At 44.1% G+C, this 24,227-nt stretch overlaps 1 protein-coding gene across 1 annotated transcript in view; it reads right to left on the bottom strand.

Annotated features, from left to right (window-relative positions):
- Window positions 1-6,160: 6,160 nt before the first annotated feature.
- Window positions 6,161-24,227, bottom strand: part of CASTOR2 (cytosolic arginine sensor for mTORC1 subunit 2) — a 177,347-nt gene continuing 159,280 nt past the window's right edge. Inside the window, exon 9 of the mRNA XM_074974385.1 lies at window positions 6,161-22,367. Within this exon, the coding sequence (XP_074830486.1) occupies window positions 22,302-22,367 (66 nt within the window). The 3' untranslated portion in view covers window positions 6,161-22,301. The remainder of the gene's footprint in view (window positions 22,368-24,227) is intronic.

Below are 24,227 nucleotides of genomic sequence, written 5' to 3'. Positions count from 1 at the left end.
CTTCCAGCTATTCAAGCTCAAAATAAACTCATTGGGACACATAAAGGATGTAATTATATCTTTATAAAATTTGCAGTGCGATTTGGGCAGGACCTATGAGTTGAAGTCACTGCATATATCTGTGTTGATTCCAGGCTGAAGTTCAGAGATTTGCTTAATAACAGAACACCATAGTTTTGCACATCTATAGTCCCTTTCAATGGAGGATCTTAAAGCACTAATGAATGAAGTTTGACAATGCCCTTGTGAGATATGGAAGCAGCCTATGGAGGCTGAGTGACTAACTCATGGTCACACAGTCTGTAGGTGACAGAACCAGGAATTCCCCATCCCTTGGTGACTCCCCATCCCTTGGTCTAACCTCTAGACAACCTGGCTTCCGCTCTAGTTTTCAGGGGGTGCATTTGTAACAAGCCAGCGTACGCTCTTCAGACTAGAATGAACAGCTGAGTCATGGCATCTATGGTACCAATTATGGGTTAAACTTGAACAAAGCAAGAAGTTCTCCCCTCCGCTACAGCGTATTAACAGGCAAAGGAGTTAAAAGTGCACAATAAAAGAAAACTAACCTGGAAAGAGAAATCCCCTTTCTTGCTGCAGACTGGTGGGTCCTTTGTAATGGCGCTTTCCCCTTTAGGCCTGTTGGCATCCTCTCTGCCAACTCTGGCTAGGGCGGCATTAGCTGATGGCTCGGGTGATGTTTTGTGGATAGAAGGCAAATGCCTTTCCTAGCATCTTGCTGAATTGAGACATGCCACTCTTGATTTGCACACGCACGGTCCCCTCCCCACATCACAGAGAACGCTGTTCAGATTGCATCTCCCTGCAGCACTTTCCGCCACAGCACAAGCTCCAGGCCATGATTATAGATCAGGCTTTATATCCTCCTGTAAATCCCGTATCCTGTAGCAGGTATGTGTTATAAACATGTCTCCAGAGGATTCCTTTTCTTTCCTTCAGTCGTCCACCCACTCAGTAACTAAAATGCCTGATTTTCAATATTCTTCTATTATCCTCTACTGTCCCATGCAGGATCAACCTTTTAAAACTGTTGGATACGAGGAAAATCGGAAAGATTTTTCCTGTTGGAAGCACCCAGGGGTTGTAAAGTTTACATTCCCCCCCTCCCATGACGGATTACATCTGTTTAGGAACACAGCTGTCAGAATAATTAACAATCTAGTCCCACGGTAGGGAACTGAGAAGTAGTACAATGGAAGGAATCTCTGCAGCACTTCGTCCTTCAAAGTAGCAAATTAGACAGCCATAAATATACCTGCAGTAAAGGGGAGGGGGTAGGAGAGGGAGAACAGGGAAGGCACATCGGGAGCATCTTAAATTAGAACAAGAATAACCTACTTGATTCGCATTGATTAGCACGAGTCATTTGCCTTACAAATACCATTGTGCTATCAGCTTTGGCTGAAAATAGAGTGAAAACTCTTCAGGGCAGGAAACACAGTTCCCCCTGTGCGTGTACAGCTCCGAGCACAACGGGGCCCCAATCTGGATTGTCCAGTGATACAGTTATTAACCATTAATACTACACTGTACCAACAACTTGAAGAGCCCAAAGACATCAGTTGGTTTTGAAAATCCAAATCCTGGCTTGTGCTACCCCAGGGTCCGCGCAGCTGAATTTAATCCTTGGGTAAGACAATGGGCTGATAGCCCTATAAGCTCAAGTCCTTCAGCTATTCCTACAACAGATACTGTACAGCACATGGCCGATCTCTGAGGGTGAGCGGAATTTAGTCTCCTTGACTCACGCAGCCCATGGCGAATCAGCTGGGGCATGGGAACTGAGTAACGTCAGCTGCAGGATTGTTATTAAAATGACTGCTACCCAGGCAGGAGGACTATTTCATTTGTGCTCCGCTCCAGCTATACATTTCTGCACTTCCATACCTGCAAATCCTACTGGGACGGCTCATGCTCCACCCTTAGCTAGATTCAGGCAATATCCCTGACCTCATAGTGGGGCTGTCGGAGGGCAAAATATGGTCTGGAGTGCGTTAATAAACCATGTCACTGTAAATGAAATATATTACATCCTGTAAAGCCAGGATTATTTTAGGCACGCTCAACACTCAGACCAACTATATCTTGCCTCCCCATTGATCCAAATGATTCTGAGAACTAGAACTTGAAGACCTCAAAAATAGACCTGCTTTGGTTTGACTTCCCATCTTCTTATTTTTATAAGCATACTGCAGAGTGCTCGAACTAAGCTGCAACAAAACTAGGAGTTTCTACCAGTCATTGAAGTCCTAAAATACAGTAGATCAGGCCTGATTTGTTAGTTTGGACTCTTTCCCCAAGCCTCTTCTTAGCAAATATATTTCTTATTATTTGTATCGAGGTAGCACCCAGAGCCTCATTCTGTTAGGCACTCTGCAAACACAGGAGACGCTATGGTCCCTGACCGGAAGAGCTTTAGACCTGACAAACAAATCAATTCTTATTTTATTGAGGGATCTGTAATTTTTGTTCAAGTGGATACATTTCAGACCAAATCCTACCATCTGTGCTTATTTAAATATAACCGGTCATGAGACTGCATCACTGTCTTCTACTAAAGGGACTCAGAACTACTCAAGCATGTTTCATAGGCTCTATACTGCTAACAGTTAATGAAGATTCTCTATTAGCTCATGTAGTGATGACCTGTGCTTTTAGGACCATGAAGATCTGAGTGAAATTCCTGTGTGTCCATCCTGTACAACATAGTGTGACCGCTGCAAGGTCCTTCGGCATCTCTGAATTTGGTGCAAAATATTTTATGGTCTGCCTTAAAGTCTCACTGTGGATATGATGAGAACAATTTAATGACTCAAAACAAAAAAGGTGAGCTGCTTTTAGGACCAGGGTGTTTAGATGGGGAATTAATTTTGCTATTTCCCTAGTCTGGTTCCAGGAGTGGCAGAAAGAGCTCTGCAAGGTTATAGCTCATTCTAGCTATCTGTGCAAGCAGAGAGGGATGCCTCCAGGTCTCTTGCAGCCAATAAAGCCTTTGGACCTACTTGGATATTTAGCTGCTAGAGGGCAGTTGGTTGCATGGGTAACCTTTTCAAAAGTTCCCTATACGATGTAAGAGCTTCCCAGCTTGTCTACACGGGGAAGCTAGTGCGGAGATAGCCAGGGTGTGAATTAAAGCACACGAACTCCCCATGTGAACACTCTTACCCTGCCCCAAGAGTGCCTGTGTGCAGGTTAGGGTGCACTAGCTAATCGGCACTAGCTACTCCAGGCTTTTCCCCACGTAGACCAGCCCTCTGTCCTATTGAAAGTCAATGAGACTTAGAGGCACACTTGAAAATTTTACCCCATGTCTCTTTTCAAGTCATCTCTACCTTGAATGGAGGGACAAGGTTTCCAGGGGAGATGCCTCTTTCCCACACTTCTTATGTTTTCGATGTTCCCCTCCACTGAGTGATGCTCTTCAGGAGAAGACAATGCTGGGATCCTGACATTCCACTCCAGTGTAGACGATCTGTCAGACAACACGGTTCACAGTTAACATGGCCAGTGGGAAAACAGCCACTTCTATGGCTGAAGGCGAAAGAAAAGAAATACATAAATGCTAAGCATGCACTGAGGAAAAAAAAAGATCACGTTTGGCCTAAGTATCAAAATGTGCAGATAGGAACCTCCTGCACTGACAGCCGTGGTGACATGAAAGGCAGCAGCAGATCAAGTAGCTCGCACGACTCTTACGTTGCACACACATCTTCAGAAAAGTCACACATACACTATGGGATCTTCCAAAGGGCAAAATCTGGCCTTCAGCTTTAGGAGCAACAACCCACCTGCATCAAGTTGTTAACTGGTGCCAAAGTTTGTGAGAGCGTGTACATGTGCATATACGAATATGTGTTTTGTATACTCAAATACAGCCATATACACATCCGTATGTGTGTGCATGAGAGTATGGGTATGTGTAAAGGGGGGGGAATAGAGTCGAAGGGCCTAAGTCCCATTTTCAGCAGTGCCACGGGCACGTCAGAGCATAAGTCTCATGGAAAAATCAGTGGGACTTGGATTACTAAGTGTCAAAGTCATTTCTGAAAATGGGGTTTTGGCTCCTAAATCACTCAGGCCAGGTCTACACTGCAGACTTCTGCCAGCATCGTTATGTCAGTCAGGTGTGAAGAGGTGTGATCCCTGGCCGACACAGCTGTGCCAGCTGAAGCCTGTACCGAAGAGGCAGCTGTACTGGCAAAGCTGCTAGTAAAGCTTGTTTTGCTCCTGGGGGGGTGGTTTTCCTACACCAGCACCCAGAGCAGCTTAGCCTGCATAGCTGCATCCACACTGGAGCACTTTGCCGGGATCGTATACTGGTCTTCCTGTACCGGTGAAGCATTGCTAGTGTGGACATCACCTCAGGTACTTTGAAAACGTTGACCTTAAGGTCCCATCTGATTCCCATTCACTTCAGCGAGGCAGGATCAGGCCTGAAGTTAAAAGATGGCATGACAATGGCAGGCGGCTGGGCTCACACTACCAGGTAACTCGTGCAATGGCGCGTCACTGAACGGTTTTGTTGTCAGTTTTAAATGCACTAAATGACTAAGGCAAAGCGACACGTTAAGGATCCATTTACAAATGCTTCGCTGTTTATTCAGTGGGGACCAAATGCACCTCTGCTCCTTAATGCCCAATTGTACAGCACGCTGCAAGACAGAGACATGGGAGTTGCATTTCCTGTGAATTTCAACCAGAACCTCCAGCCCCGTCAAAACTTCACCGTTGCTGAGAACAGTAAGTGGTAATGGGGGATTTCCTGGCTTGCTCGGCAAGAGAGATGATCCTAAAGCGCAGCACTACACACTGGAAAGCACGATTGTTTTCCTGAACAACGAAGGCAGTTGCTTACCTGGGAACAGTACTCAACTCCATCTTCCAGTCTTCAAATCTCCGAAGGGATAACACAGGCCAGGACGGGACCAGGGCAATGCACAGCCTGCCAATGACCACAGCAAATGCAGCCAGCCGTGGCGTAGGGTTGACGAGTCCACCATGACGTGGTGACGTGTCCATGCTGGATTTCATCCCTTGGCAGAGACCACAGCTGTGTACTTCAAAATTGCGTGGAGAACTACTGGCCTGCGCACTGCTGTGAGGACAGCTAGCCTAAGGGAGTCTGCAGCACATCGAGCTGGGGTCCTAAGTCAAGGGAATGAGGCAGAAGATCAGTGTCATTTGGATCTTTGGATGGTAAAGCACTGGCCTCAACTCCCCTTACCCAGACCTCCACAAAAGCCTATCTACATGGGCCTGGGTCCAGTTGGATGGAGATCTTCCACGGAGCCAGAGTGGCAAGTTTAGCTCAGATTCGGGTTTGTGTGGCACCCTTCTTCCCAAAGCACAGACTTCAGTGCAGAGAGGGCAGTGACTGTGTAGGCAAACACACGCCCATAGCTCCCACAGCCTGGGAGATACCTGTCAGAACAAGGGAACGTTTGCCAGCACTTAATAATAATAATAATTAATAACAATGGTCCAAAAGGTGCTAGTGACACTTGTATAATGCAATAGTTGGAGACAGTTCTGCAGTCCCCCTCTTCACCCCCCACTCCCCATAAGGGACGGCGCTAGGCTTACTGGCTCCTGCTTTCAAAGAGTGCAATGGGATGGATTGCTTACCTTCCAGCTGAGTGAGCCCTGCATCACCAGTGCACCTGGAGGATGGTACCACCAAGAATGCTGGCATCCCTCCCTGCACACATGGCGTCCTGACAGAGGGCTTGATTTCAGAGTTGGAACTGCCCTCCAGGTGTTCAGCAGAGTCGTATCGATACCCATCTGGGCTGGATTTGGCCAGGGGCCTTCTGGTGCCTGCTACCACCTAAACCCTGACCCTACAATCGGATCTACATGAACAGGCCCTCGCAACTGTTGGGAGGCCCATATAATTCATTGGAGCTTGGTGTGAGTACAAAGGTCAACAGGATGTTCAGGATCTTAGCTGCCTGGTCACCATTTGATGCAAGCAGCTGAGTACTGGGATAAAACCTAGGACATACTTTTCTTTCCCTGGCATTTGTTGCCTTTTAGAAAAGGCTTAACAAAAGAGAGTTACATCTTATAAAGACAATGCCAAGCTCTGCTTTATTTTAATCAGTTTGATCAGTACAAAAGCAGACAGCGTATGTTTCGCTTTTTTTTTTTTTTCCATTTTAATTAACACTTTACAAAGTACAAAATATACTGTCATTTGTTTTGGAACATGAGGGTTTTTTTTTTCTTTTCCATACAGTACAATAAATCTCGAGTTTCAGCAAAAGACCAGCAAGTAAAATAAGCATGTGCACTCTCTGTGTAAAGCAAAACCATCCATCTTCCAGCTCCACGCTTCATACAAGAACACCACCCTTCGCTGCTGTCGCAACGCGACCGGGTGAAATTCACCTCTGTGCAGAGGGTTGGCACAAGGGCTATCAACCATTTAAATCTCACTGAAGCCTTTCCACCTCAACCTAGCAAAGACTGGTACATGGACATAATTCTGCATGCTGCAAACCGCCCCACTGGCTTCAGCTGAGTCACTCAACATGCATATGTGTGTCAGTCTGTGCAGGATTAAAGTCTTAGGGAACACAAGTGTTGCACCAGTCCCTCGCATAGGGGTGAACTGCCCCTTCAGTCAGCCACTTTCTGGAACATTATTTTTTTTTAAAGAAAAGTCTCCATCACATCATTTATCCCAATTAAAAAAAAAAAAAAGATGGTTCCAATTAAGGAACGGCTTTGTAAATTCCGTTTCTGCAAGACACCAGCAAAGACAGAACACAATGGAAATAAACAAGGCCGTGTTACCAAATGTTTCTTTTCACACCCCCAGTCCCTCACACCCCACTGTATGGTAACAGCAACAATTTTGCTTTCAGCACCAGGAGTGTTTGCCAAAAATTCAGATGCCATTTAGGGCTTGAACATATCATACTGGTGATTAAGTTATACAGGAAAGTTCAGCTCAGATGCATTGTGTTCAAGGAGTCTCTGGAGATTTCAGTGGTGTTTATCCCAATTTTCCAACTGGGCTGAATGAAGCACAAGGTGGGAAGGGTGACCGGCCACAGGTCCTAGGGTTGGCAAGGCTTAGGAATGAGAATTTCTCTGATCTGGTTATTTGCCAGAAAACCTGAGCCACACAACAGCCTCCTAACTATGGTCTGCTTCAGTCTGCTTAGCAGTAATTTGGACCAGGGCTGGATTTTTTAATTCAAGAAAAAGAGTAATCAATGCCCTGTTCAAGTAAGTCACAACAGGAATAAAATGGCCATTAACAGCGAAGTGCCCTAGGGAAAGGGCCAGATTCTGATGTGAGTTACACTAGGAGTAACTCTGCTAAATGCAACAGAGTTTACAAGGGGGTCTGACTGCAAGGGGGTTCTACATCAGAGTCTGTCCCAAAATGCTCAGCTAAGAACTGGCATGGTCATTCCATTAAAATAGCCCATCCAAATGAAAGTTCTCAAGGTGCAGCCTAGGGTCGAGCTGTTTGAAGCAAAGTAACACTGATGTTGGGAAAATCCAACATACAGCCCGCTCCACAAAGCCCTGCTCTCAAGTTTCTTTGCCTCAGACTTAGAAACAGGATTTCAGGGCCCCCCCCCCAGTTCAAAATTCCATCTACCAGGCCTAGGCCCACTAAGGACCTCGGGACTGGCCCTCCATATTCCTACTGGAGCCATCAAGGTTAACTACTCACACAAGTAAAGGTTTACAGCATCCGGCTCTGAGAGCTGGTGCATTAAATACACGACCTCCAAGGGTAGTGTTAGAGAACACTGACGAGGCATGGCCCATTCACTCAATGGGAGCACTGTCATTACAGACTGACACCGGCATTGTGGCTTTGAGGGCCTAGTTTTGGTTGACCTCCTAAAAAATAACGTAGAAAGGAGTTTGCACTGGAAGGAAACGCTGCAGAATTAGAGCCAGCACCAACAAACTATCACCCCCTCGGACTACCCCTTCCCAGACTCCGACTCTAAGGCCAGCACAGTATCTGGCATGTGATGAAACAAGTCCCCAGTCCTTCCTCAGTGCCTCTAATGACCGCAGTGAATATCAGTTACCACAGGTAAAGCACAGGGGGTTATGAATGAAGAGAGACAGTCAATGGGACAGAGGGCTGGGTCCTGGTCCCACTGAAGTCAATGGGAATTTTGGTACTGACTTCAAAAGTGGAGCAGGGGCAGTCAGCATTCTGCTCTTGAACTGCAGCTTAAGGCCACAGATCCAGTAACTGATAGCAGCGGTCACCTACCATCAATTGCAGGATTAAGACCTATGTTGTTATTAATATTAGCAGTGGTTTTCCCACAGTCTATAGGAAACCTGCTGACAAACGAGGATTGCCTTTGCATTGGGAAATATTTTCAGAATTGCACTCGAAGAGGCCATCAAAAACAATGGGAAAATGGACATTCTTATCCCCCCAGAGAAGTTTTAAAAAACAACCCCCACCTCAAAACCAATAAATGTATTCTCCTGCCCCCTACGCTACAGTATACGTTTACAAAGTCAGAGCAAATAGAAACCCAGAGGAAGATGGGAATAGCAAAGAGCCTTGGGGTCTCATTTTCGTTGATACGAAGACCCCTTTTTTCATTGCTCTGGCAGGGCTAAGAGGCTTTAAAGTGGGCATGAATGTAGCCTGCACCCATTTGAATTTCCCTTGACATTGCCAGAATGGCGTAAAGTGACTTTGGTGTAAATGAGAATCGGGCCCTTGGAGTTCTAATTGTCAGCCCAGTGCTGCTGCGACAGAACATTCTTTAGTCACCAAAACCTGCCGATTTGAGAATGAGCAACCGCGAAGGGATGCGGTGGTGGTGGTGATGATGATGATATTGAGGGAGGGGAAGTTATTTTTTTTTAAATGAAATGCACAACAGAAGTAAAGCCTAGGCCTTCACCTCAAAGCAGACGTTACCCATTCCCAACATACAAAGGAAAAACTGGAAGTTTCTATTGCAGAACTGTCTTTTTTAACCTACAAACAAGCAAACACATCTGCCAATGAGATGTCCCTGAATACTGACTGACTGGATTTCATCTCGGCCTATGTGAAATGGCACCACACACGCACAAAAACACAAAAGGAAAACATGGAGAACAGCTGGCAGAAAGGAGACATTCAAAATTCAATTATTTCTTCAAGACGAGACTAGCTAAATAGAAGCACAGTGCTGCAGGTTAACCAAGGAACAGTCTAGAACAGCTCTGGCACACCTGTGTGTGCTCCAGACGATGGGTTACGCTTCAGGATCTCTCTCTTCTAACACACATCCTAGTCTTGCTGAAGGGTAAAGCTCTCTGCTTTTCCCAGACGTATACGGGAGGGGAGGAGGGGGCGGCTTTTTACATAAGAATTTTTGTTTTAGCAGTATTGCCAACCTCACACGTTCAAAAATCATGAGTCTGGACTCAAAAAAATCAGAATATTTTTAAAAATGATAAATTTGGGGTTCTTTTTCTTTGCCTTCTGGTTTCAGAGCTTTTCGGGTGGACTCAGGTCACCTTGACAAGCTTTTCTGCCCAACCAAGACTGGTAAAACTTATTTTTAAAAAAATGGAAGCTGAGATTCTCATGTATTCCCATGAATACAGCCAGGGCTTTAAGAACAAAACCCACCCAGTATTAGGAGAGCTTGGCAACACTGTTTTAGATATTGCAGGTCGAAAGAGATCAGCTCTTACACAGAGGGATCTTGTGGCTACTGCAAAGGGGAACTGTCCTGTCACCAAATCTTGCATTTAATACTATGTTTTGAGTCTCAGCATTGTCAGGAGTGTATAGCGCAAGGTGTCAGATAACTGATGCCCCAGCTTTGCCTACGCAAGGGCTATACTGACAACTTGCCAAGAGCATCAGCCTAATCTGCCTAAAAAGGAGAAGACAACATCTGACCCTAATCTTTAACGGTCACCGTAGCCTATGGAGACTATCAGACCCAGCTTGGTCTGAGTGGCCTTCTGCTTTGGGATTAAAACCAGAACCCCTGCATTTTGGGAAGCGTGGTCGCCATAAATTGCCCCTCTTTGGCTCCCCTGTGCTACATCACAGGAAATGCAAAAAACCGAAGATACCAGGCCACATCCTGGTATAATTACACCAACTTCAGCCTTTTGATGGCTGACTTCCAAAACATGCACCCTCCTGACCCCCTGCATATCGGTCATAGGAACCCACTGAGACAGAGTCCCCCCAACCGTTCACAGCTGGGAATAATTTCAGCTAGCCTGACCCATCAGTCACTGACACGTACCATACAAGCACCAGCTAGCCTGACCCATCACTGACATGGCTGTAACAACAGGCTGAGAAGCATAGAGGAGAAACAAAGCTACAAGCCCACTGTCAAGCCAGTGCCTGAATTAAGAATTTTCTAGCAGTTAAATGCCCCTAAACGCTTGTATTGGCCAAAGAGAGGGGAAATCGCTTACCCCACTTTCAGCTCATGTGAAAAGAACATGTATGAGGTTTAGAGACTGGGTTCATTTTAGAGGTGGTACATATTCACGTGATGCACTCAATTCAAATGCCCCCCTATTTCCCTGCAATCCAGCATCCACTCTTAAACATGTGCATAGTTTTAAGTATGGAAATAGGCTTGCACACAGGCTTTGCTGGATTGGGGCCTTAAAGAACATTGGCGTTCAGAACAGTTATATCTCTATAAAAATCAGACTGGGGAAAATGGTGGAGGTTTCTCTTTTTAGCACAGTGGCATTCCCCTTGAAGGCTAAGAGAACTAGGAGCTTGGTATTAGTTCATTTTCAGATTAGAAAATAACTGGTAAGAATTATTATTCTTATTTAGCTATTATTGTAATTGATGAAGGCTGGTACCAAACCCACAACATCCCACTGGAAAGCTGAAAAAAACCCTACTGCATAAACATTGCCTTTCACTGATCAATAACATGCAGCAACTGGAAACAAATGAATGAAGCCATTTTTGTGATATTGCCCTAGTGGCATACGATGGGGGTTTTGAGTAGCTAGTGAAAGAAGATGGTGAGTTCTAGCTAGAAATGCTTATGCACAACCATGGCTCTTTACCTGGTCCTGAGCATTTGCCACCAATCAGACTCCTTCAGCAGATACTATAGTAACTGTTAAGTCTGAGGTATTACTATGTAAGCGGTGGCAGCCTGCTTGCAGCTGTACAAAACTCAGCCATACCTTGATTTTACACCCAGAGCTCAGGGCAGGTAAAAAAACATATCAAGTGGACCAAAGACAAACTCAGAACAAAACCAACCTGCTAAGGCCACCACAGCCCACGTGAAAACTGAGGGTGACATTCGCCCCTTTGTCTAGGACCAGTCCATCGCTGGGTGTCACTTAAAGTGGATCAGAAGTGCAACGTAGCCTTGAGATGACCTTCTGCATGGGGTGAATTGCATCCCTAAGTAGAGGGTGGGGGCCGAGATGAGCCAGTTTCACTGCATCTTGGCTTGAGTGTTTGCTCTGAGATTTATGGCCATGCCTGGCCAGTGTTCCCTCTGCAGAGTCTATGGGCTTTTGTTTTGATGCTTGTTAAAGTAAAAGAGTTAGTTTTTCATGTACGAAGAGAAGAGCAAAAGCATGCGCTCTTCCTCCCCCCTTCGCGAAGTGTTTTCTGGCTCCTGTCGTACAATTCTCTCCTGTTGCTGGCAAAGCCACTGCTGCCTCCTTTTGGCCCCAGCCCTCTCGTCAGCTCACACTCTGTGGTTTCAGCTCGGTTCTCCCGTCACTACCGGCAAGCAGCAACTCAGTTCTAGCTTAGGGAGCCATCCAACTCAGTGGCAAAATTCCCATGGACTTCAGTGGCATGGGATCAGAGCCCGCCATCATCTTTCTGGATACAGGGAAATGGCCAGTTCTATTGGCACACAGTCTAGTGGGGCCAACATAAGGCTATTAACATACAAACTGCACACATGTTTATTGGTTTAAACTAAGACAATTAGATGGGGCTGGGGGGTAGGGGGATGGGAAAGAGTAAAGCAGAGATCATTTAAAAACACTAGATTCTTAGTTTACCATTGGCCCACAGGAATACAGGACTGAATAACGGAAAGAATCTACTGCACATATGCGTGTGCATGTAGCGTTTACATACTGGCTGAGAAGTGCAAAGCTGTCGAAGGGATCTGTATGCTCGATTTCTATTAATTCACGCACATAGATATGTCTGTACAATGGACACATTATAGAGGCATACAGGCACGCATAGATGGGAAGTGGGCATCCATATTTCTTAGGTAGCTTTATAAATCTCATCCAGTACATATGCATCCAAATACACACACACACACACACACACACACACACAAATTGTATATGGCAAAAGAAGTACTGGATTTTACTATCTGGCAGGTAATAAAAGTTTAATCCATTCCAACGTTTATAGACTGCATTATAACAGCTAAGTGAGATGCGTTAAACTGCTTACTGTTGTTAAGAATAAAAAAAAATAAGCTCCACCAGAAAATGACTTCTTGTCCTTTAATGAATTCTTCTAGGAGACATTTTTGCTTGTGAGCCAGCTGCTGAAGTTCAGACTTGTCTGGTCTATTATCTCCCACACAATCACTCCAGTGGCTAGCAGGGCAACACCCTTCTCCCCCACATATATTTTCCATCATCCTGGTAACATTGCTAAGCTGTTGAATGAGGCGCTCTTGAAACCACGGCCTATAGGGCATGAGACGTTACTTGCCACATCTCTGCTTTCTTCACTCTGTTTTTAAGGTTCTGCTTTTCAGGAAGATACAATGCATAGGCAGGAGGGATGGGGTCGTCCCACAAAAAAATATCCCACATGATAAAGAGAGTGGAGGCAACCAGATAGAAAACAAATCAGTCTGAGGGAGCTCTCTCGCCTCCCCCTCAAGTCCCATAACCTAAACTAGTGTGCCAACTCCCCACTCTACTTTGGTCAGAAGACTAGTGAGGTAACGCTATTAACGAAGGCCCTGATCCTGCAATAAGCTCTGTGCAGGCACCGGAGTTTGTGACCCAAATCTTACCTAAGAGATGCTCTGAGGCTTTTCCTGGGAAAGAGGTTGCAACATTAGAAAGATTCACTGAATATTTCCATTTTTGGTGCACTAATACTCTCTCCTCAAGGCCGGCTCTGTGAGACAAAACAACCTGATTCTGACTGAGGTCTCCACTGGGCTGGGGAAAAAAAGTTGTCTTAAAAAAGAATGCAATTCAGCTTCGATTCGTGACTAAACCAAAGACGTATTTGTTCTTTTTGCAAGATTAATAAAAACAAAAATTATTTATTTTGCGTCGTTTGGTTTTGCATCTCACCTCACCTCTCCTTGTTGCAAACTCTGAGACACCCTCACTTGCAACAGGGACCAATCTTCCACGTTTGCGCCTCAATAATGCCTCACATCCTGATGCCAGGAGCCCTCACCTGCCCTGCACAGACAGAAGCAAAACCCTGATGCCCAGATCTGTCACCTGCCTTGCAGAGTCAGAAACAAAACCTTGACACCATTTATCACCCACAGGGGTTCCCCCCCGCACACACTGCCTTACCTAAAACCATCCAATACAGGCTTTCATTCTGGTTATTGAGTGAAGGGCCCAATTCTGATCTCACCTGCAATGGGTTTATATCAGCAGCTGCATTCACTTCTGATTTATCCTGGGGAGAATGTGGGGCCAGGACCTGCGTGTGAAACTACTGCCACTGATGTGAGGATTCCAAAAGGACTAGGAAGATCACAGGACAGGCCCCGAGGCTGGCGTAAGTTGCCATGTCTACACTGAAGTCAATGATGCTCTATCAACTAACATCAGCTGAAGATCTGGCTCCTCAAGGTCAACTACATCTGTAAGAGCAAAAAATGTCGGTGTATTATGGAAGATCTAAGACGACAAAAATGATACATTTTTCAGGGCAAGATGCTGATAACTCATGCTGATTAGCGCTTTACTCCACAAACAGTTTCCGTGGCTTCAATGGGCCGACGCAATCATTAATACCAGGGTGGATAAAAATCAATGATTAAAAAAAAAAAAATCTGATTTTTATTTAAATAGGATTTTTTTGGTAAAATGCTTTTTGAGGAAAAAGCCTATCTAAAGATAGTTTTAATTAAGATACCTTATAGCTCAAAGATATCTCATCATGGAATAAGGATTATAAATTCTAATTTTAAAGTATGAGACAATATATTCATGTAATGTTTAAGAAAAGTTCTGTAAATGAGTTCCAATAGTTCATGGATTAGGGACCCAATCTTATCGGGTTCCAGGGGCTTCTGTATAGATTATTCAGATTAATCTTTTTATCTACCCAATGGGACTCAGTGCTCAGTCTAGAGGATATCATCAGAGATGCTTAGTTTTTCAGTTCTCAAACTGTGGATTTGTGTCTCCAGAGGTAACATGCTTGTTAAAAGCAAAAATGTTTTAAAATAAATAAATAATATATAGAGGTGAAAAATAACAGACCTCAACTCTATTGTCCCTCTGCAAATTTGTGTACACAGAGTCAATCCCTTACCTCTCTCTAAAGGTGCAAAGTTTCAAAAAGTTCAATGAATAGAAGCTTGTTGGGGGCGGAATAGATCTGGACAAGGAGGAGAAGTCTGGAGATAAATGTGAGAAGCGAGGGACATACGCTTGTTTTGTTAAAATACTATATGTTTGCTGTTGAAGAAAAAAATCCAGAATACTTAACGTTGTTGTTTTAGTTAAATAAAACAATTTAAATGTCTGTCTGGTGATGTTCTCCTCCTAAGACAACATGGCAAGAAAATCCTCCAAATATTAATGATTAACCTGTTGAATTTGAGATAGTTCACCTCCCAATGACTTCATAAATATCTGCTTCAATTACCTTTGGTAAATGAAATAACCAAACAATCATTTGTTTTCTGGTATAGTTGTAAAACTAATCTGAAAAGTTTTCAAAATAAATCACTGTTTAAAAATGTATAGCGTGTACCTTCTAAAAATGAAAACTACATCTATCTCTGAGTTGTGGAGAATATGTATTAGGGTTATAACAGCCAACAAGAATGCACTTTTATGTAGAAAACCATGATTAAATCGAGTCTTCCTGACTAGTGATTTAAATCAATTTGCTTTAAATCAAGTCCACCCTGATTAATACGATTTGTGGAATAAAGATAATGTGACCGTCTTACGGTATCAAAATCTGACCCCAAGTGACTCAATGGGAGAGGCCCACTTGAGAGACTTTGTGGGTGTGGGAATACCTGTGTAATCATCTCACAAAATATTAGACTATAGGAGTCAAAAGCATTTGAATGTATAGGACGGATTTATTGTCTTCTCCAAATTGAGCTTTTTTACTATGCTGCGTGTTCTCTGCCCTCCTTTCCCTCCCTTCTAATGTGTCTCCAGAGGGAAAGCCCAGGTTTGTGGTTACTCTCCAAGTTACTATCTAGCAAAAGCATGCTGCAGAGACAGTGTGCTTCGGCTACCATACTTGACACCCTTATGTTCCTTGAAGAGCCAAGAAAATAAAACCTAAGATTCCAGATAAACTGAACCTGATTAATTACTCCAGGATGGTTTCACTGGCTCCAGGGATCCTCACTTCCAGTAACACTTCTCTTCTACAATGTGCCTCGAAGAGCCTGGTGTGTTTTGTACGGGAGAGTAAATTACTGCTAGACTTCACTTGCATCCCCTTGGCAGGGTCTGACATCAGCATGTTTTTTGTTACAGAGAAGGCCCAATTCATCTCTGTTCAGAGGCATCTCTGGCTGCCCCGAGAATAGTCAGACTAAACTGGGAGGGAAACTAAAAAATAATTAAAAAAAAAAAATAGATACACTGGAAATAGCTGCCTGATGATCACTCTCTTGAAACCACATTTCCATTAAGATGATCCTAATTCTAACAAGACCTACCACAGATTCCACAACCTCAAAGACCCATACAAAATAGGAGACTTGAACTAAACCTCTCCACAGGAAGGAAAAGAGGAGATAATCCCATAACAATCCCGAATGATTCAAAAACCAAACCTGTTTCTTAAGGGATGCAAAAAGACATCCAAACCTCTAAAAGGATGTCCAATTATGCACTTATGGGGAAGACAAAAGTTGGTAGCTTAAAGTGGTTTAGACAGGATCTGCTTACAGAAGCAAGAAAACAAAACTAGTTGATGTTTTTGGTAAAGTACCTTTCCCATCTGGGTTCTTACAAACACCACTCCAGGGAGTCAGGAGATTCTGATTATGAGATGCAAGAACAACAAACTTTCACATACCACATCAAGATTTTTCATTCTTATTTTTAAAAAACCCTCCCCCCACTTCGACCTGTTATAAAACTATGCATTGATTTAAACTGCCAATCAGGGCAATAAATACTAAGGTTCTAATAAATAGCAAACAGCTGCATTAGCAGCAGCTTGTTTTTTTGCCATTAAATCAGCAGCAGCCAGATCTCCCCAAAATTGCCTATTTCTAAAAAGCTAAAACCCTTCATGATAAAATCCAGTTAGAAAATCCCAAGCACCAACAAAGAAACACATGTGCACTCGCACAGGGAGAGCTGTGAGAATTTCACACTGAACTAGCTGACTTTTTAGTCAACACGGGCTCAAAGGGCAGCAGGTTTTCCACAAGTTTTCATTCACAGCTGTCCAGACTGTGCTCCTCCTACAGGCTGAAGTTAGAAAGCTGCTCGGTTGCTTTAAACAAAAATTGCATATGAACTCCAAAAGATAAAATAAAATCAAGATCCCAGTTCTGCACTTGTTCACACAATTGGGTGGACGCCCTATTCTGTGCCAAATGGACTTTGGGGTCTGAACAGGCACTTTGAAACTCAACGTTCACTATTTACTCGTTAAAGCAATTCAATGCAGCAAAACAATGCAGTTAAAACAAACAAACAAACAAACCACACCATCTTTTCTAGACCGCGTTCTATCCAAGGCAGCAAACTAAAAAGGAAAGGAGTGTTTCTGTAACTGACAAAACCAAGATCAGCCTGCAGCTACTTTGCTCTGGACATCCTTAAAGGTCTCTGCCTACTGGCAACAAGTGAAAAAAGCCAGTGCTTCATTAGCTGCTTCTCCTTTTTTAAAAAGGTTTGAGAAATCCAGCCAGCATATCTAAATAGTCACATTGCCTATATACTTGAATTAAAAATATATGGTGAATATATGTGTATAAATAGTACTTATTACATATACACATGCTAAGTGTGTATCTAGAATATACACACATTCACATAGTATATATTAACCTATATTGCTCAAGTATATATGCCATGTACAGTATATAGCCATAAAACAGAAAACACAGGTATTTATATATGTGTACAATAGATACATACTAGTATTTCTCTGTAAACACGCTACATTTATAGGACCGTACACACCCGCGCTCGCACAGCAAAAAGGGATCTGCAGCTGAAATCAATAGAAAAAGACAAAAATTAGTCATTGCTACACAGTAACACGCATCAGAGGTTTATATTTCTAAGAAAACAAAGGCCTCAGCGAAATAAGGAAGGAGACTGAGAACTGCTTTTCCCCTGCTCCCTTTTAGAAACAGATGTGCATAAACATTTTGGTGGTTGTTGAATTTTTGTGCAACGCAACGAAGATGGGGGCAGGAGGGGAGAAAGTGAAGAGGATTCCATGCAGTTAATGTAAGCTTCAAAAATCCAGCTGGATCAGCAACCACCGCTGAATAAAACTCCACAACAAAAGGGTCAGAGAGAGCCTCACGCAGTTAGGTTCAGCCCTGGCGGGTTGAAGGCAGAGCCATGGTTTTATTTATGCAGAATGCCTGAAGGAATACAGAATCACTCTTACACACTTATCTCCCACTCTTCCCTCATATATGTAATGTTTAAGGAATAGTGCAATTCCACCAATCCTTACAGAGACATAACTGTTACAAGGCCTTAAATAAAAAACAAAACCCAACCCTTGAAAATATCTATTTTTTGCACAAAATCAGGTGCTAAAGACTGCCGGGGCGGCAGCAGGGCCAAATGGATGTGGCAATCCAGATCATGCCTAGGAAAGGATTCCTTTCCTTACCCTACTGCTGCGACTCCACTCATCCTGAGCATGTTCAGAGTGTCTTGGATTTCCTTGCTCTGCCCCTTGCAGGGAAGTGCTGCAATGCTGGAGGGAAAAGGGTAGCAGCAAGGCTCCAAAGCTCACAGCAGTGGAGTAAGCTGTGTAGTTTGGGGTCAGCACTGCGAGGAAGGTACATCCACTTGGATTTCCTCCGGTGCTAAAAGAAAGGGTATTGTGAAGTCCTTGGGTTGTTTTAAACAAAGCTTTGACATGTTGCTTTAGGGGATTCCCCCTCCTGTCGCCACCCCACCCAGCAAGCACAGCCTGCAGAGTTAATAGCTGCTGTAACATACAAGCAACGCACAGCCCTTATACCAGCTAGACATGGGCCAGAGCAGGATCCCAATCTGAACTCTCCCCAAATTTGGGTCTGAGGTACTGGTCCAGGCCAATGACAGAGATATGCTGAAACCACGAAGATCCCATTCACATCTTGCACTAGTTCTCAGGTGTTCAATGCCCCATCCTGGCACCAAACCTGGTTGTTTTACTAGTTTCTTAGGGTATGTCTACACTGGCGCTAGAGGTGTTGTTTCCAGCTTGGATTGACATACCCACTTTAGCTCTGGTCAAGCTAGCATGCTACAAAGATCAGTGAAGCTGCAGAAACAGCGGAAAGGCTAGCTGCCTTGAGTAAGATCCCGTCTGAAATTCTAGATACATACTCTGGCGGCAAGCCCGTCCTGTCACTTGCACCACCTTGGCTACACGGCTAATTTTAGCATATTAACTTGATCAGAGTTAGCACAGCTCTGATTCCCCGAGCTGGAAATTACAGCTTAGTTCTCATCATCAGGGTACAACTTGCCTATTGCACTGGTTCTTCAAAGACTCTTTAGCTACCACATCAAATTATCCAGACAGTTGTCCAAAATAATCTAGATCTTCTGTGGTTACGAAGACAAAAAGAGAGGGGAAAAAACAGCAAATCCTATGACCACTTTAGAGATACTGAATCACTCAATGTCATACCACACCACGTGACTTTTCAAGGCTAATGTTTTTATGACAGCATATCGATCTGCCTTGTGAAGAGAGTTTTAAAGCACGCCAGAGACATCTGTAATCATCATAAACTTAAGGCCCATTCCCTCGGAAAAAAAATATTGTCATCTAGACTAGCCTGAGTGCACAGTGTAAATAACAATTATAACAAGATCATTATTTTCCTGTTTCTGTTAAGGCTCGGTAAAGTTGCTGCTCATTTCAAGTAATCCCCTCAGATAAATGTCTTCGTCCTAAGGAAGCAGAAATATCACACGGAGAGGGTAACTCATGTAATTGTTCTCCAGTGTGTAAACTAATTAATAATAGTTTTCCGATAGCTAACACCCTTGATAAGCAAAATTTTCTAGCCCCACAACATTGCAAAAAAGTCTGCAGCTCTACTGCTCAAAGACCTTGAATGACAAGTTGTACATGGCAGTTTTGATCTCATTCAAGGAGTCTGTGCATCACTAAATAAAACCATAGTCCCACAAAGGGACACATCCACTGTCCCAATGGATGAAAACCCTATAGTGTCTGTACTGTGAAAAGCAACAAAACAAACCCCCATAACCTTCCAACAGCTCAGCCAGACTTCAGTTGGGACTTGTGGTTTGACATAAGGGCTCTTTAGGCAAAGAACAGTTTTGTATACCAATTTTAGTCCTTCAGTAGGTGGGATTTTTTTTTTAAAAAAGAGATCACACTACACAACATGTCTGTGAATATGCTGCAAAAGAGCATGAGGAAAGCAGCTTTTCGAGCAAATATCCAGAGACACAGGGTGTCGTATCTGTAATTAGCATTAACCCCCAAAGTCTAGAGTTACTATAGTTCTCCATGGGGCAGTTGAAAAGCTGCCTAAAGGGAAAGCAAAACGTTCTTTTTAAGGCCCCAGTTCAGTGAAGCACTTAAGTAAGTGCTTAACATTGAACATAGGCTTAAGTCAATGGAAAGTAAGCAGGTGTTTAAAGTGAAGCACTTAACGATGGTGGACTGAATTAGGGTCTAAAAAGGAAAGAGATCCATGTTATTGCCTAAAGATGCTCTAGTTTCATTAACTGTTTAACAGACTGATTGAAAAAAATCCCCAGAAGGATCCTCCATTAACTTTGTGGGCCCTGCAACATCAGGGCTAGAGGGTGTTTTCTGATAAACCAAATATCAGGCTCTTAATACTTGTGTAATCTGAAGGACATTGTAAACAGCGTGTGTGTATCTGTGTTTGTACCATAAACACATACACACACGTATGAATATATCATATGTACTAGTTGGGAACAGATGCCTGGAGAAAATCTGCAAGATACAGGTCTGTGTAGGTGGCTCTCTCTGAAGTTACACTGGGATTGTAAATCCTCACGAAAGCTACAGGATCCACAATTTCTTAATTTAAAAAAAAAAAAGCGTGGGGGGAGAGGTAAAACAGGTTAAAAGGTGCAAGGGAAATTCAGTTTCCCACCTATGAAACAAGATCTCAATGTGGCCTTCCTCCTCACAGATCCTGTGTCTCACCAGAGAGCGGGTTGCTGCTGACGTATGGCATTTCAGGTGCATTCGTTGCAGACTCCCATGCGATGTCTGCCCTCCCCGCTCTATACTCACCATCAGCCCGACCCCTGTCTTGACCGCGGGGCAGTTCTGAAGTGGGCTGAAGAAGATGCATGGCACCAGGTAAAACGTTGGGCTACTGAGCTTCGTTCTCACTGGCTCATTGCTTCTTTTGCAAGGGGATGTCAAAATGTAAGCAGCTCCTGGCAGGACTGCAGGCTGTAGGGCTGTCTATTAAAGACCAACATCACTTTCCTCTAAAAGAACTGGTAATACAGGGATAAGGAACCAGGTCAGAGTTTCAGCACATTTCTGTAGCACTCAGTGGCTTTGGAGCAGGCCCTCGGGGCTTTGTAGTTAGAAAAGAGACCGAGTCAATGAAAAGACTCCCACTCCTAGCTTCGCAGCCAAACCAGAACCACGTTTCACCAAAGAAATTAAGTAGCAGGTAAAATAAATAGGACCCCAAGGGCACGGGTATCAACATCCCCTGCAAAAGCACAGTGCTCTTGGCCAACTGTTTTACTGAATGGCAACACGTTCACCAAGAGCCTTGGCCGCAGAAGGACGTGAGTGGGTGCAGAAAGGCAACAGAGCCCTGAGCTACACTGATAAAACCAATGTTGCGTCCAGGAGGAGTCCTCATTTGAGGAAGCCATGAGCTCGGGACTTTCGGATGCTTCCTTACCCTTGTGAATAGAGATGTGGCGGAACAGCATCAGGGGAGCGAAAGTGGCTCAGTAGGAATGGAAGGGAGTGGATTTGAGTGTACATCACCTGCATCTACTAGGCTGGTTACGCAAGTGGGCCTCTTTACAACCATCCTCAATCCCTACATGTTAAGAGCTTGGGAATCGGGGAAAAGGGAAGGAATGGCACGAGATAATGGACATCAGAGAATGGCAAACTTTCTTGGGCTTGGAAGGATGCCTGGACACAATGTTGTAGTAAGAGGATGTTGGGGGACTGTGGAAAATGGAGCTAATATACGCAACTTCAACAGCACACAGAGGCCCCCAAAGTACAGATCGGCAGAAGACAGCCCTTAATAAAGAACCATGCTGCAATGTTCTCTGTACAGCCAATTCTGAATTGCAGAAGAAAAAAACAGTTTATTTCCCACCCTCTCACAACACTGAATTGTGAAGGAAAATAGTACCCAATCTGAACATAGATCAAAAGGGATTGTTACCATTTTTGTATAGTCTGATGCTAGTGGAAAGATCAATACAGTTCAATGTTTTGTTTTCCTTTTAATTCCACATTTCTTTCATTTATGCTTTTCATGCTCTCTGCTAAAAAAGCAGCTCTTCCCTTTCAGGTGTTGTTTTGAAGCTCTCCCTAAAGCTACTGTGTATGCAATCTGTCTATACCTCTGCATTTCAGCAAGAGGCTGCCTGTCTACCTGCAATTCCTTTCACACCAAAAAAGCAGGAAAACAGTTTGCTTTGGAGTCTAATGTCAGGAAACCATCATAACAACTCCCCGCCCTCCCACTTTTAAGACAGAAAGAAAAAAAACTTGTTGGAGTTGCTTCTGCTCATCGGTTCACAGTCTTTTTTCATGGCACCTCAATCTCTCTCTCCGGAATCAGATTTTTCAAGAAATACTGTGAGAAAAAGAATAATAATAAAAAAGCATCTGCAACCAGCTCAGAAGATTTCTAATGTTTTTCAGCTTGACTGACTTGGAGTGCGTTGATGACACCATTTATATTTTCTTCGGGTACCTGTGGAAAACCAAAGAGAGAGGGAATGTTTCCAGTAAAAGCCACTGAATCGCGACTGTGGAGAGAGAGGCTAGTTAGGACAGACAGCACACAAAGCTAACGTGAACCACGGGGAACATCATATTTACTTTGGGCAGGATACTTGAGCTCCACAGTTAACACAAAACAGATGTTTCCATCTTACATTCTTAGTCTGGTTTTTAGTGGTCTTAGTAACAAACTGCCTTGTCCTATGTGTTACAGCCTGGTCGCATGGGATAGCTGGCTCTCAACACTGCCCACAAATGACTTGGCAGTAGGTAGCGGGGTTGCACATTGTACTGGGGCTGAGGAAGTCCCAGGTAAAGAAGTAACTCGGTTTTTCTTAGGTTCCAGATTGGTTGCCCTCACATCCCCTCCTGAGTCTTTCCAGGCAGAGACGCAGTCAACTGGGAAGGAGAAGAGCGCGTTGGCCGCTCTGTTTTTTTAAAAGCACTTCCTCTGGGCAATTAACAGTGACCCCACTGGCAGCTGCAGACAACTCTCCTTCTCACCACACGCTTCTTGGCACTGCCAGATGGAGGAGCAGATGCTGATAGCACCAGCCAGTGCAGAGGAATGGGAGAGAGAAAGAAAAGAGAGAGTGGCTGCCCCCTAAGGGGAATGCAGCTGACAACTCTGTCAACTCTGTCCTACACCACCTCTGGCCAAAGGGGCCTGTAGTCCCATCAGCACCATCATGATCTATGATGCCTCGCTTCAGGCAGCTAATGATGCAACTTTCTCAGAAGAGCTGGAAAGGGGACAGAGACATAAATGTGGGTAAATTTCCGAGAGGGCCTTCACAGAGTATTTATTGCTTATTTCTCACCACAGCGAGACATGGGGCTTTACAGGCATGGAAAGAGACAACGTCCCTGTTTCAAAAAGTGTTTGCGCTCTAAAGGCCCAGTCTGGTGCTGACTGAGCCGTAAACCCATGGGGAGCCCGGTGAAGTTGCACAGGGTGTCTTACAGGATTGGGCCCTAGCCAACACATGAGGAAATGAGAGATGGCAAACCCTAGAGGGAAGAGCAAATGAGGGTAACGTATAGGAACAGCTGGGAGCTTTGGTGAGCAGTACATGTATCTTTGAGGCCTTCACAGTATTTTTTTAGGAGGGGAAGTAGTGAAATATTAAATATCCTGCCTAGAACCGGAGGATAATGGCCAGAGTGGGCCTTGCACTGCTTGTTTAGAGCTAGGGAGAGCGGGACTGGAATTATGTTGCAATGAAATTAGTGGCTAAAAGAGGGGGGAGTGGGGAAGGATGAGAAAACTGCTATAATCTTTTGAAACTTTCTGGCTTTCCCCTATATCTTTTCAAGGAAATGCTACTCCCCTACTCATGGTGAGGTGAGTTTCTTCCTTTGGTTACAACAAAAGGACACCTCGATTTCTGCAATGTTTTCTACGCTGCTCTTCCAAAATCCTCTTTAAATCAGCCCAGAACCATGCAGCATGGCTAATGGTTTGGCTTTCCTTCACCATTTTCATGCTCTCCGCTTTCCATCCATCTGTGTCCTTGGTTTAAATTTGCATGCTGACATTTAATGCTGTTCTCCCAACTCCCTTCCCTTCCATCAGGGTTTTTCCCTCTTTTTTAAAAAAGAGCACCTGTCATTTTAAATCCTAACTCAAAACCTCTTCCCTCCTCTTTATGCTGCCCCTTGTAATGATTGGATGTGTTGTCTAGTCTTGGAAGGGCACTGCGCTATTTTGCTCTAGCTCAGGACCGTTTATTTCTCCTGTTGACACTGGATGCTCTAATACCTCTGCCCCATGTTTGTAACTAAAGCTTTTTCCTTTGTTCTGGAAGCGAAGTGTTCACCCAGGTCAATA

Source organism: Natator depressus, chromosome 17 (assembly GCF_965152275.1).
Source record: "Natator depressus isolate rNatDep1 chromosome 17, rNatDep2.hap1, whole genome shotgun sequence".
In the NCBI taxonomy this organism is placed as follows: Eukaryota; Metazoa; Chordata; order Testudines; family Cheloniidae; genus Natator; species Natator depressus.
Note: the sequence above shows the minus strand (reverse complement) of the source record. Positions and strands in the feature narration are given on the sequence as shown.